The 13,865-nt window shown below is 40.2% G+C and overlaps 2 protein-coding genes across 2 annotated transcripts in view; one reads left to right on the plus strand and one right to left on the minus strand.

Annotated features, from left to right (window-relative positions):
* LOC138268750 (sex hormone-binding globulin-like) overlaps window positions 1–4,492 on the plus strand; it is a 69,852-nt gene extending 65,360 nt beyond the window's left edge. The window contains exon 8 of the mRNA XM_069218738.1: window positions 2,166–4,492. Within this exon, the coding sequence (XP_069074839.1) occupies window positions 2,166–2,323 (158 nt within the window). The 3' untranslated portion in view covers window positions 2,324–4,492. The remainder of the gene's footprint in view (window positions 1–2,165) is intronic.
* A 3,360-nt stretch (window positions 4,493–7,852) lies between these two features.
* The window catches only part of LOC138268751 (rhodopsin kinase GRK1-like), an 84,747-nt gene continuing 78,734 nt past the window's right edge, over window positions 7,853–13,865 (minus strand). The window contains exons 7-8 of the mRNA XM_069218739.1: window positions 13,420–13,621; window positions 7,853–10,897 (exon numbers count right to left, since the gene is read on the minus strand). Coding sequence (XP_069074840.1) covers window positions 10,605–10,897; window positions 13,420–13,621 — 495 coding nt within the window. The 3' untranslated portion in view covers window positions 7,853–10,604. The remainder of the gene's footprint in view (window positions 10,898–13,419; window positions 13,622–13,865) is intronic.

The following is a 13,865-nucleotide window of genomic DNA, read 5'->3' on the forward strand; positions in this document are numbered from 1 at the left end:
AGAGAACAATGGAAGAGTGCAGGTTCTGTCACACTACAGAGATAATACCAGGCTAGAAAACTACAGAGACAAATGTTACATATTACTGCAGAGAGCAGAGGTAGAGTGCTAGGTTTTTTATAATACTACAGAGATAGTACCGGGCTATGACACTACAGAGTGAAGAGTTCTATATTACTGCAGAGAGCAGCTGCAGAGTGCTACGTTCTATCAAACTACAGAGATAGTACCAGGCTACACCACAACAGAGAGAATAGTTCTTAATTACTGCAGAGAACAGCGGGAGAAGGGATAGGTTCAATCACACTACAGAGGGAAGAGATCTATATTACTGTAGAGAGTAGTGGAGAGTGCAGGTTCTGTCACACCACAGAGATAGTACCAGGCTATGACACTACAGAGATAGTACCAGACTATGGCACTACAGAGTGAAGAGTTCTATATTACTGCGGAGAACAACGGCAGAGTGCAGCTTCTGTTACACTACAGAGATAGTACCAGGCTAGAACACTACAGAGACAAATGTTACTGCAGAGAGTAGAGGTAGAGTGCTAGGTTTTATAATACTACAGAGATAGTATCAGGCTATGACACTACAGAGATAGTACCAGACTATGAAACTACAGAGATAGTACCAGGCTATAACACTACAGAGCCAAATGTTATATATTACTGCAGAGAGGAGAGGTAGAGTGCTAGGTTTTATAACACCACAGAGACAGTAGCAGGCTATAATACTACAGAGGGAAGAGTTCTATATTACTACCAGGAATGGCAGCAGAGTGCTAGGTTCTGTCACTCTATAGAGATAGTAGCAGGCTACGACACTACAAGGACAAGTTTTCTATATTACTGCAGAGAGCAGCAGCAGAGAGCTAGGTTCTATAACACTAGAGGCAATATCAGGCCATAATACTTCAGAGGGAAGAGTTCTCTATTACTGTAGAGAGCAGTGGCAGAGCCGGAGGTTCTATAATACTACAGCGATGGTACCAGGCAGAAAGAAGAGTTCTATATTACGTCCGAGAGCAATGGTAGAGTGCCAGGTTCTATCACATTACAGAGATAGTACCAGGCTATATTACTACAGGGAGAACAGTTTTATATTACTGCCGAGAGCAGGGGCAAAGTGCGAGGTTCTATCACACTACAGAGAGAGTACCAGGCTATAACACTACATCGGTAAGTGTTGTATATTACTGGAGAGAGCTAGGATCTATAATACTGCAGATATAATACCGGGCTCCAATACTACCCAGGGAAGAGTTATATATAACTGCAGAGAGCAGCAATGGAGTTCTAGGTTCTTTCAATTACAGAGATACTACCAGGCAATAGCACTACAGAGGGAAGAGTTCTATATCACTGCAGAGAGCAGTAGTATAATGCTAGGTTTTATAATACTACATAGATAGTACCAGACTATTACTACAGAGAGAAAAGTTATACATTACTGCAGAGTGCAGCAGCAGAGAGATAGGTTCTCTAACACCACAGAGACAGTACCAGGCTATAATACTACACAGAGAGGAGTTTGATGTTACTGCAGAGAGCAGTGTCAGATTGCTATGTTATTTAATACTACGGAGATAGTACCAGGCAATAATACTACACAGGGAAGTGTTCTGCCGAGAGCAGCGACAGCGTGCTAGGTTCTGTCACACTATAGATACAGTACCAAGCTATAACACTACTGAAGGAAGAGTTTTATACTGCGGCAGAGAGAAACAGTACAAGACTATATAACTACAGTCAGGAAAGAGCAACAGTGTTGTACCGTCTCCTACAATACTCCAGACATCAGAGAGCAGCGATATAGTGTTAGTTACTTTAACACTATCGGTAATCGAGAGCAGTGAGATTGCATCAGGCTGTAACTTCTGGGAGGAGAATGCTTTAATCTTCATAGAGAAGAATAGTCTATAAATACCCCAGAAAGGAGATGACCATGATGTTACCGGGTTCTGAAATCATTTGTATAGAAGATTGCAATGACCAATTACCTGGTCCTTTATTACTGCTGTGACATAGTACTGTGAACCTGTCTTTTTCTGAATCTTACTTTCAAAGAGACTTTCTCACAATGAAATGTATTTGTAGCCCAGTTCTACTCCTCCTGCCCCCTTTACCCCCTTAGTTGCTCACCTCAGTCCTTTCTTTTTCAGAGGAGTTGGAGAAGTATGACCCTGAGCCCATGGTGTTCTTTGAAGGCTGCATGCGGGATGTGATGGTTCAAGGGCATCCGTTGGACATGGACAACGCTCTCTTCAAAAGTGACAGCATCTGGGCCCACAGCTGCCCACAGAATCCCCCCTCCGCCTAGCAACCCTCAGGACAGAAGAAATTGTACAAGGAATGTCGCCTGTGCAAATCTCCCAAGATCACTCTTGACACTGAGCCATGTGCATCAACTTAGCCAATGTGATGGTACTTGTACACCTGCACCGAAGGCCATGGACCTACTGACATCTCCAGACTATCAGCATCCAAGGCTCCCATAACACAACCACCTCTGATTAGCTAGCCAGGCAGGACAAGTCTTCCTGGTTGACTAGTTCCTCATTTTTATCACTATGAAGGTGTTGAAGACTCAGTGACTGGCTAGTCTTGATAAACCACCCTCCAACCTACTTAGTGCATCCACAAGTATATTATTCACAAGCATGACCGTACGAACATCTGTCAGATCACCAAGTTGGTCTAAGTCACATAACTCTCGCACTGTGGAGGTATTTTCATGGTGCTTTTAGTAGGAGAGAAGCATTGCCCCCACCATTCACCATCATTATCTAGTCAACGCTAGATGTTGGCGCTTCAGCTCATTTTACTGCCCCCCAAATTCTTTACCTTGAAGCCATATCAGGGCAGTTATTGGCTCTCATTTTATTAATGCAAAGAGCTGGACTCTAGCAATCCAAACAAATCCAGGTATCTACTTAGGCAGATGGAGTGTAGTATATGTGTTTTTAAATCCCTATCCCAGTGGCTTCTCTGTGGGGTGATGGCCCAAACCGATCCAACAAACCCAGTTGTTTATTCTTTGAACCCGGGACAGTGACCGGAGTTTGGGCAGTAATGTCATCGCCTCCAGCAATGTGCAGAGAGTGCAACCCAAGTTATGAAATAACCCTTCTGCCTTAGAAATCTTGATCCTCTGGGGACAAAGAGGAGAACATTCTCATCAAAAGTTAAAGCAGGTGTATGCGCATGAAGGAGCAGGGAAATCTGAGATATAGACGCTGGTAGAGACTTTTACTAGGCCTGGGGAAGTAACAAAGGCAACACATATACAGTATTGGAAAGCTCCACTGTAGGACTAATGTGGCTAGAATGGTGAAATAACAAAATGTATTAGCACATTCTGAATTACCACTGTGTTTTATTCCAAAAGCCACTCTACTCCCTAGTAGCACATGCTGTTTGGAGCTTGGATGGTTCCAAAAGCAACAAGGACAAATAAAGGAATTGCACCAAGCAGTTTTCTGGTGGGGAGTAGGCAGGCAGCATTAAATGGTTGCCAGTGTATAGATGTAGCTTTTGTCTGACCTTCAACTGGTCAATATTCACATCGCCAGGAATGTCTCACGTACTGATGGGTGTATATGTATAGTAACTGCTTGAAGAGCTGGTGAAGCAGTCAACTTGTACAGCTTGTCACAATAATGATACAAGTAGCAAAATAAAAGGTGCTGAATGGGAAGGTAACATTAATCATAACCCTTGGAATTACTCTTTTCAACTTTGGAGTACATCATTTTATTCCTTAGTGTAATTAGAGAGAGAGAGACCAACCATAAGCAATTCAGCCCTGCAGACTGCATAACGACAACACCTCAGGGCCACCATGGATTGAGACTTATGAAGCCTTACGAACACAATAAAAGCAGCAGTTTCTTCACTTCAAACATTTTAGTGGTGCATTAAAAAAGCCCCCTAGCCATACAAGGCGAAGCATGTGTTGGCTGTCTAGTAACTTTGGCATAGCAACATTAAATACCTTAACAGGTGTGTACAAAGAAAAAAGAACAATGCATTGTCTGTAAAGATATCCTCTTCTCAGTGTTGTTTATTAATCTGTGCTGTACTTGTTTACTGTTGAGAGCCAAATCTCTGAATTATACATATTGCTTTGTTTAAAACCCTTCTGTGCTTCCTAGGCTACCATGGAAGGGGCAGTCCCACCCAATCTGTTAAAAACCTACATCCCCTACGAATTGGAACAAAAACAAACTGAGATCAGTTTTAGCTTTTGTGAGCCTTGTCACTGGGTGCACCTTAAGTATCTAAAACAAGATAAGAGACCTTTATATATATGTACTGTGTCTCCTAGGGGGTGGTCTGCGAGAATCTTAATTAATTATTAAGCCAAAAAAGTTTGTGATAGAAGTCAGTAATGGAAGTACAAGTAAAAATGAATCCATCAATAAACGGAATGTGTAATACCAAGAAATGTAAATATGTTTGGAACTTCAAATAAATCATTAAAACTATATAATTACTAAAAGTTTTTAGTTGATACTGTGCTGAGTTTTTAGTCAAGCTTGTCATGATGCTTTGTGGTTATGTGTTCCGGGTGCTGCGCACTGGTTTGCTGTGCTGCAGAAAAAACAAAGACAAACTACTACTCTACTTTATGTAAAAGCAAAGATACTGCAAGTGTTCTACTTACAAAATGATCCAGCAAGGCTTGTCTTCTACTACCTGTATAGGAATGAAAAGACTCCACAAAAATGAGCACGCTTCAGCGTGACCACAAAGCTCAAAGGCACCGACTGACCATCTTAATCAGTGCACACAAAACGTTTTGCTGCTAGACCCATTGGTGAGCAGTTAACATGAAACATAAACATATGTAGAGAGGGAAAAGCAAGACAGGAAATGTATATTTAGTATTTGCTGTGCCCCTGCACAGGGATCTTGCTTTGTAATTTCATAAGTCTTTGCAGTGAATAAGGTTCAAATAAATCCAGTGGACCGGGGTGTCATAATGTAAGATGCGTTCATCATAAGTAGTAAACAGCACCCTCCTTTTCAACAACACTTACCCCTTCCTCCTGATTTGCTTTTGTCCCAGTCGACCACCAAACACCGATCAACACCTTGGAAAAAGGCACAGGTTTTTCTGATATGGTCCTGCATTGGTTCTCGTCTTACCTCATCAACGGCCACCAACTTTTCTAGATGGGAATTTCAAGATTCCAGAAATTCCCGATCGTCAGAGTATCCCAGGATTCCAGCCTCTCCTCCAGCATCTTCATCCTTTACATGAAACCCTAGCGTATTCATACCCTCTAATAACAATATCAAGATACATCAATATACTGATAATTCAACTCTCCCTCAAAATCTCCACATGCCAAGATTTTCAATGACTTTAAACCTGCCTTGAGCTAATTCTGGACTAGATGTCAAGCATTTAACTAAAGCTCAAACATTCAATAAGCAAATTCCTTGTGTTTGCTAGTAGCACCAAACAACCAAAAACTTAAGCCTGGCAATCCCAAATGTCCATTGATGCCCTCACCCGTCCTCCTCCATGGCCTCCCAGCTGACAGCAAATGCACAGGGATCTTGCTTTGTAATTTCATAAGTCTTTGCAGTTAACAACCTTCAAATTACTAACATTCACCCTTGACACATATCTTCCCTTCAAAGAATATGTCCTTAGGAAAAACAAGATAGGACGTTATCAGCTGTACCTCCTGAAAAAAAGAAAACCATCTTGCATCTGAAGCAGACTTCAGATGAACAGAGCAAACTTACCCGACATGGTGTAACACAAGGATATAGAATCGTATGGTAGGTTAAAAAGGGATCAGTAGTCCATGCCGTATTTCCTTCTGCACCAGGATCCCAATGGTATATTAACAAAAATCATAATATCCAAGAAACCAGTTCAGAAATAAGCCAGGTTTCGAGGAAGGTCGTCTTTTTTAAGGCTAAAGAATACAATGGGGTGAATTCTGAAGGAAGAAATCTGTTACTGCGGCCTGATACAATTTGAACGGGGGAAACTATATTTGTGTTGTAAAACTGATCTTTTGAAATTGACTTTGATACAGAATATACTAGAAAGATCTATAAGGATACGTTGACTTTGTGAAAGAGGACATTCCTTGACATGTGTGTTGATTGTGTTCTGGTTTCTTGGGATTTGTAACTAATGAAGAATGGAATGAATCCTACACTGACAACAAAGATTATTTTTGGAACAATGTATTAGAATGTTGTGCAACTGGTGATTTCTCACTGAAGTGGACATTTCTACGACCTCCCTTAGGGTATTATAACACAAGATTATTGACATTGGTCCAGAGGGCCTGATCCAATACAAATGTTAAGGATATACAGAGGGAGTATGTATGCAATAATTATATAGTCTATGATAATCTAACTTGGTACTTACCCTAATTTACTAGTTCATGTGATACATAGTGAATGCTTGATTATATAGCAGAGATAGTGTGGGTTTTATAATTAATTGACCAAATCATAATTCTTTGCATAAAGTTGCACCAGAGTTAGGAGGCAACAGAATCTCACTTCATGAAAAATTTGTAAACACCTTGTGATATGGACATCAATAGAAGAGTTGCTGTCGTTGGTGATTTCATATGTGATGCCATTTATTATTTTATTAGTAGCTCATTGGTTAGCCTAAAGTTGATGCCTGTCTTTCCTGCCTTAAGACCTCGGTTTACTGTAAATGTACAATATCTCTAAAGGCTTGTGATAGCTGCCACACTAGCAAAGGCATACCTATTTCAATATGTCCTCAGTCACTGCCGGTCTCTGGCCCAGCACTATCTCCCGGGCACCAAACCAATGCCCATGTCCACTCTTTGTTCTCCCTTCTCCACTGAAAGATCCTGGAAGTTTATCTAGCAGGAGAGATATATCAGGGAAAATAACCTTTGTCCTAGATGAGGTCGCTCCAAACTCTAAATTGGTTAATATCCTCCTACCGAGGGGGAGGATATCCTTTTTCTTAGCAGAGTTTCCTAAGTGTAGGTTACCAACATTTTTGCTTTATAAGTGAATTGCCCCCACATTTCAAGCAAGCTGTCATCACATTATTTACTATGTCACAACATGTTGTGGATCCCACCATAGAAGTTCAGTAACATCTCTGGCCTATTACTCACCATGTCCCATTGTCTCCAAAATGCCTCAGGACCAGCCTAATGGAAATTGCCAATTTTATCAAGATGGATAGAGGCATGCCCTGTTCTCTCCCACCTGCCCGACCCTGCAATGGGCAACTTCTGCCCAAGCCCCCATATAGGATATATCATCAAATGATGAATTGCTAAGTTACTGTTAGTCCAAACAAGACCCCTGAGTAGATGGGGAAGAAAAGCAGTAGGGAGGGCTGGACCACAGGTGTGCAGTAGAGACCAATATACTGTGAGGTTACTTTGATACTTTTGAAGATGAACATGATTCTTCAGCATTAGATCTTTCATAAATACACATGCTTGAATTATGACCGCTTGCCAGCCTAGAAATCCTCTGTAGAAATCTAAATCAGCGGTCGTTTAAAAGACACCATCAAAAGTCTATTAATCTTGTTGTAAGGCCCAAAATAGAACAAATGAAGCACAGTGGCTTTGAACTTCACACTTCCTTGAGCTTCCATATCTCATATTTTGTATTGCACAACTATTGGAAAGGAATCCTCCAAGCTCTGCTCTTTTGGTCAATTTTTTCTCCATAAGATGCTACTTCTAGCAGTTGCAGCGAAAGATGAGATGACGATGTTTATTTGATTCATCTTGGAACTGTTTTAACCTTAATCTTAAAGTTCTTTGAGACCTGGACACCAAAACATAATTGTCCACAGCAGCCATTTTGAAACACAGCTTTATTTTATACACACAGTGGCCAACAACCCAGCAACAGAGTAGGAAGGTATTTCACTTTCACTTTCTGCTCCTGCCAGACATAACAGAAAAGATATAAGATGAACATAAAACATCTTCCAAAAAGCTGTGATGTTTACCACTTCAGTTATGACCCACAAAGGGAGGCATATGCACAGGGCCACTGGAATTATGCGATTCTGCACTCTCTGTGTTTTCCACCTAACTATGGATTTACAACATGTGCTGCATGATACACTCTGTTCCGCATAATTTGCAGATTTCAACAAAAGACACTGTCAGCTTGAATGGAGGAAAAATGAGTCTTTTTGCCACATTATTTAGACAACTTTGTTGCATTACCTGGAAGCCCACTTCTCCATAGTTCCAGTGGCCCTGCATATGCCACAGAAAACAGCCAAGCCCATGAAGAGTAAAGATACCCACAGCTAACTACTTCATCTAAACACCCATTGCTCTCTGCATGTACCATAGTCAGAATAGCTGGATGTTTAATGTTACAGCCGCCCTTGCGTTTTGGAGTGGGAAACACCCTGAGTTTAATTTCCCTGTCCGCTTGCTATTCATATGTACCATCTAGGATACCTTGAGGAAGCTTTCCTATCCCCGTAGCTTACATGAAAAGACAACCTGAGGTAACTCTTCTACCAGCACCCCTCTCCATATGAGGGAAGACTAATAGAACAATTGTTCAATACAGCCTCCCCTTACTTAGGTACTACAAAAAGTGGAGCTAAACTTAACTTCCATGCACTCTTGATACATGAAGCTTGGTCACCTGCCATCATATAGAAACTCAAAATCTACATTCTCCCACACAGAAACCACACACAATGGTTAGGCCAGCCAGGCATTAACCCCCCCCGCTTCGTTATAAAATGAGGTTTGAAAAACAGGGGGTCTAACACCTAGCTTTCTCATGCTAGACACAAATATATTCAATTTCCTTCCATGGAATCTACATAGACTAGAACAGGTGGACTTTAAGACACTGGCATTTATACATTCAGGGTAAAGAAGCAAGGAACCTAAAACACTAGCCATCATCATAGACAGGTGATGACCAACAGGGGACTCAGATATCTCCCCCTGTAGACTAAGTATAGATCATGACATCTGTAAGTTCATCTTACACTAATACGGAGGCTAGATGGCCTAGGGACTCATTGCAAACAGGATCATTTATACAGATGAGTCAATGCTAAAATGAGTGCATGTAGCATTTATGACCAAACTTTGCTCTATTTAGGAACTGATCACAAATTGAGGTTAGTAGAGGGGTAAAATGGGTAAAAAAAAATAAAAAAAAGTATGCCTATGTTATTCTCCAACACGTACCACAGAGGTCATAATCGACTGCCAAAACACACCAACTAACTGGCGCTAAAGTAATTTACACTAAGGTATTTTTTTGTTACAACTCGTATTTTCTCATCGGTCTCGGGGACCCAAATACAATGAACCGTGGGGACTCAAATTCCACCTCTCTAGCGCCCACCAGTACTGTAGCCTAGAAAAACAGGGAGTCCAGTTCCTAGAACAGAATCCAGAAACAGCAGGAGCCACATACCTTCACGCACTAACAGAGTGGAGCCTCATTCTGGACCTTCATCTCTCCATGTCCCAAGATGGTGAAGAAGTCCATCATCACACTCCGGTGTGACCTCAATATCTCGAACCTCTCCGCATCTTGTAGGGCTCAAGGACCTCACACCCCTGCTATCACTAACGGATAGTTTATATGTAGGTGTAGAATGTATGGTTACGTATGTCACTGTTTGACATAGCTTGATGCAGATTCTGTTATCCTCTCTCCCTTCTCTTGTGGCACTACCTTATTTGCATTCATTCGGTGATATTTATTGATTGATATTGCATCTATAATGTAGTCCAGCCCTGGAAATCATCCCATAATACAAATGAACGCTCTTTAAACACAGAGACAGGGTTGCATTATCTTGTACACTTACTGGATTTACGATGTATACCTTTACCAATTGTTTGACAAAAACCTTCAATAAAAGTATTTAAAAAAAGACATTGTCAGCCCCTTATCCATGAACACATTCATTAACTTATGAAATCACATACGCAAATGAAATTCTCACTTCCATTGAAGACACTAACATTTCTAAGCAGAAGCAACATTCTGCAGAATGTAAAAATGATGACATTTTCTTGGCAAAATTTATGTCACACATAAATTCAATCTGTAGAAAGATGGAGACCAATGCCTTATGACTTCCTTTGGTCTTGTCCGAGAGCAAACGGGAAGGCAGAGCAGCTAGTTGAATGTATGTAACAGTTCTTGCTGAAGAGTATGGAATGAAGGATTCTTGGAGAAGGTCAACATCAAACAATTCTATTCAGCCACTAATGAATACTTCTGAAACTCCAAAGCTCCAAATGATATTTTGAATAAATTATAATCTCTGGAACACTTTACCTATTTCCTGGCTCCTTCTTCTGGAAATGTTGCTGTATATTTCTGGCCATAAAAAAGTTCAAGTAGGGCATAACTGAAGCATTGGTAACATCTTCACCCCAAATTAACCAATGGACAATCTCCAGCCGTGTCAGCTGTAAAATATGGACAGGCCCCCCTGTTACTGTTTGGTTCAGTGGTTGCATCCCATTTGCCCCCTTGAGTCAAGGGTGATGGGACATCCAGGTGAGTCCCTCTGTGTCAGATAATTGCGAATGGTGCTTCACCCAGAAAGTTCAGAAGAGGACGCAAGTCCCAGATGTATTACTGTTCCCTGAGTTAGAGCCTCTACACAGATCTTTGGGAATGGACCCCTTTGCTCCCCAGGTGTTTAGCTCCCCAAACACCCCTGTCTCAATCATCTCTTCTTGCCAGGGGATGGGCATATTCCCTGAAGCAAACTCTGCATAGAACTCCTTGTCAGCCTCATCAATCACTACACCCTTGATGGTGGAGAAGGCTCCCACGTCATCAATGTCCTTGGCATAGACAGTTCTAGCATCTGGAACAAACGGTGGATCCAGGAGACCTTGGAATCAGATAAGGAAGGTGAGAAGCAGCATTAAGCCAATAAAACTTTAAAGTTCTCTCTCTCTCTACACACAACACAGAACCATACACCAGACACATACACCAGAGATTATACTACAAAAAAAAAAAAAAAACTCACTCAGTATGGTCCAGAATAACCTCATTATTGCGCTGCAAATATATTACAAGCACATCATTCTACACAGAATATGAGCACTTTTGTTCTACAGAATGTGTCCAGTGCACTAAAGACTATTTACAAAAGTTATAAGTAATTTACATATGTAAATGTACTCTTACATGTTTGAGGAACTTTACTACTTTTGGTTATTTGTAGAATGCAAGAGTAAAGCTACTGTAAACTTGCATGTCTCCACAACCTGAAAAAGAATGTGGAGCCTAACTTAGAAGTGGAAGTTATTACTAAAAACAGTAATAAGTCCCACCCATCACCAACTATGACGGCCACCTGACCAAATGGTCAACCCTCACCAGAAACGACATAGCAGAAATTATGCGGACCATCCATTTGGGGCCACCACAGACCTAAACACATCTACAACTGGGAACATGACCAATCAGTACCACCATGACCTACATCATCAACACCTCCATCATGTCCGCCACTTTCCAAGATGAATGGAAACTTGCAGAAATCAATGCCATCTGCAAAAAGCACACAGCCAACCCTAATCAACTGAGCAACATCCAACCAATTTCCTTGCTCCCACTATCCAGCCAAAGTGATTGAGAAGGCCATCAACAGGCAACTCACAACTTGAAATTCAGCATCTTCTAGACAACACTCAGTCAGGTTTCAGAAAGAACCACACCACCGAAACAGCACAAATCGCAGCCACCGAAAACATCTAAATCTTTCAGCACCAAGGAGAAACAGCAGCCCTTGTTCCGCTAGATCTCTCGGTGCTGTCTCTCTCAACAGAAGACTGGCTTACAAGGATCCATGCTCAAATCGGTCTTCCTCACGGGAAGAGCCCAAATGGTCAGACTGCCATCTTTCACATCAGAGACCAAAAAATTGATATGCCGAGTTCCACAGGGATCGCCCTCAAATGCCCCCCTTTTCAACATATACACCACACCACTCTCCATCAACATCTGATCACCTATGTTGATCATCCTCTCCTTCAAATGTAAACCACCGAGGAAATAATTTTAATTTAAATTAAATTATTTCAAATAGTTAACAATTTAAATACATATAATTTAATATTACAAAACAATATCAAAATAGTAAATGTTTTAAATTAATTATAAAATATTTAACAATGTTTTGCATTTAAAAATTAATATAGCAAATGTTAATAAATGTAAGTTAATTACTCTAAATTCATTCTGTGCATCACTTTTAATAAATAATGCATTTTTTTTTTAATTAGGTGGGAATTTATTTTTTAAATGTAACCTTAGCAAAAATATTTTAATGTCATTTTGTCTAATTTTAATAAGTTCATTTTTAATTTGAAATGTAGCTAATGGTGCAAAAGTTTTTGTTAGTCTCCAGTTCCACATTTACAATAAATACATAAAATATTTTTGCAAACGTTTTCCAAATTGAAAACCTTTTTACTTCTCCCTGTATTTTTCCATGCAAATATCACCACCACCAGTCTGGAGATCTCCCTATGATAAAGTATAGGGAACTTTTGCCTATACTTTACCATGCATTTTTACTAAAATATCAATGCACATTTTTTTTAAATAAATGCATTCAAATTTGTAGAAAGAAAAGAATAAAATGCTATAGTAGTATTAACTATATTTGTAATTAAATGATTTACACTTTATTAAATCACATTACAATTTACTATTAAGTACATTTTTAAAACGCAAAAAAGATTAAGACATATTATAATTTAATTAAAAATATGTACTTTTTAAATATTTTCTCATTAAATATTTATTTATATTTTTAATTATTTACATTAATTTAATTAATTTATGTTAGAGTGTGTCCAGTGTTGCAACGGAATGTGTCCAGTCTTATACCAAAGGAAAAGTTCTATGTTGTATGAAAGAATGTATCCAGTGTTTTACTACAGAAAATACCCAATGGTTTACTATAAAATGTGTCCTTTATTCTACCACACAATAAGGTAATAGTTCTGCAGATAAGTGGCACACCTCAAGAACCGAATCCTCCTATCAAAGTGTAATTGAATATGCCCCAGTGTACCATCCAAGATGCTCATTGTTGCAACGCAGTATATGCCCATCAGAATTACTGGTTGAGGTACTGCAAGATAAGGCCATCTACACGCCTCAGTACTACCACCGATTATTCAAGTTTTTTGTTCTGCACTAGGTACCTACTAGGACTATTAACATTACAAAACATACAATATTGATATTTGTAGTAGTGACAGTGCCTATATAAGCCAGATCAATAGGTTTTGAGAAGCCTAGACAGAGTGCCCAAAAGCAGATCTTGGCAAGATTTTGGTCCTCAAGGGCTGTAAATATAGAAAACAAAAGCCAGAGTGGGAAATCTTTAGTTACCTCCTTCAAGTCGGCCCCAATTCATCTTTTTAAACCATGGCTGCTGTTTCAGCTCTGAGCAGTTGTCATTCTTGAAGCCAAGCCTTTTCAAGGGGTCCTTCATTAAAAGGCCCTCACACAGGGCCTTGAGGCAAACACTGAATTTCTCAGAGTAGGTGGCAGGGTCGTGCAGAATGCGCCGGGTGACTTCCTTGTTCTCCACCTGCCAGGAGGGAGAGATGAGGCAAAATACTAGGAATAAGGTCAAGGAAAACACAATATGGCGCTCCATCTAGCTTTGCAGATTCCCAGCCTGAGATAATCTTATACATGTATTCTGGCTTGAGGATATCAGGCCTGAAGCACAGATGCTAGAAACCCAGCGTGGAGAGAGTGAGGGACAATGTGTGGCGATGTTAATCCATCGGTGTACATCACACTAGTCTTACCCTGCTTATTTTTTTCAT

This window comes from Pleurodeles waltl, chromosome 12 (assembly GCF_031143425.1).
Source record: "Pleurodeles waltl isolate 20211129_DDA chromosome 12, aPleWal1.hap1.20221129, whole genome shotgun sequence".
Taxonomy (NCBI): Eukaryota; Metazoa; Chordata; class Amphibia; order Caudata; family Salamandridae; genus Pleurodeles; species Pleurodeles waltl.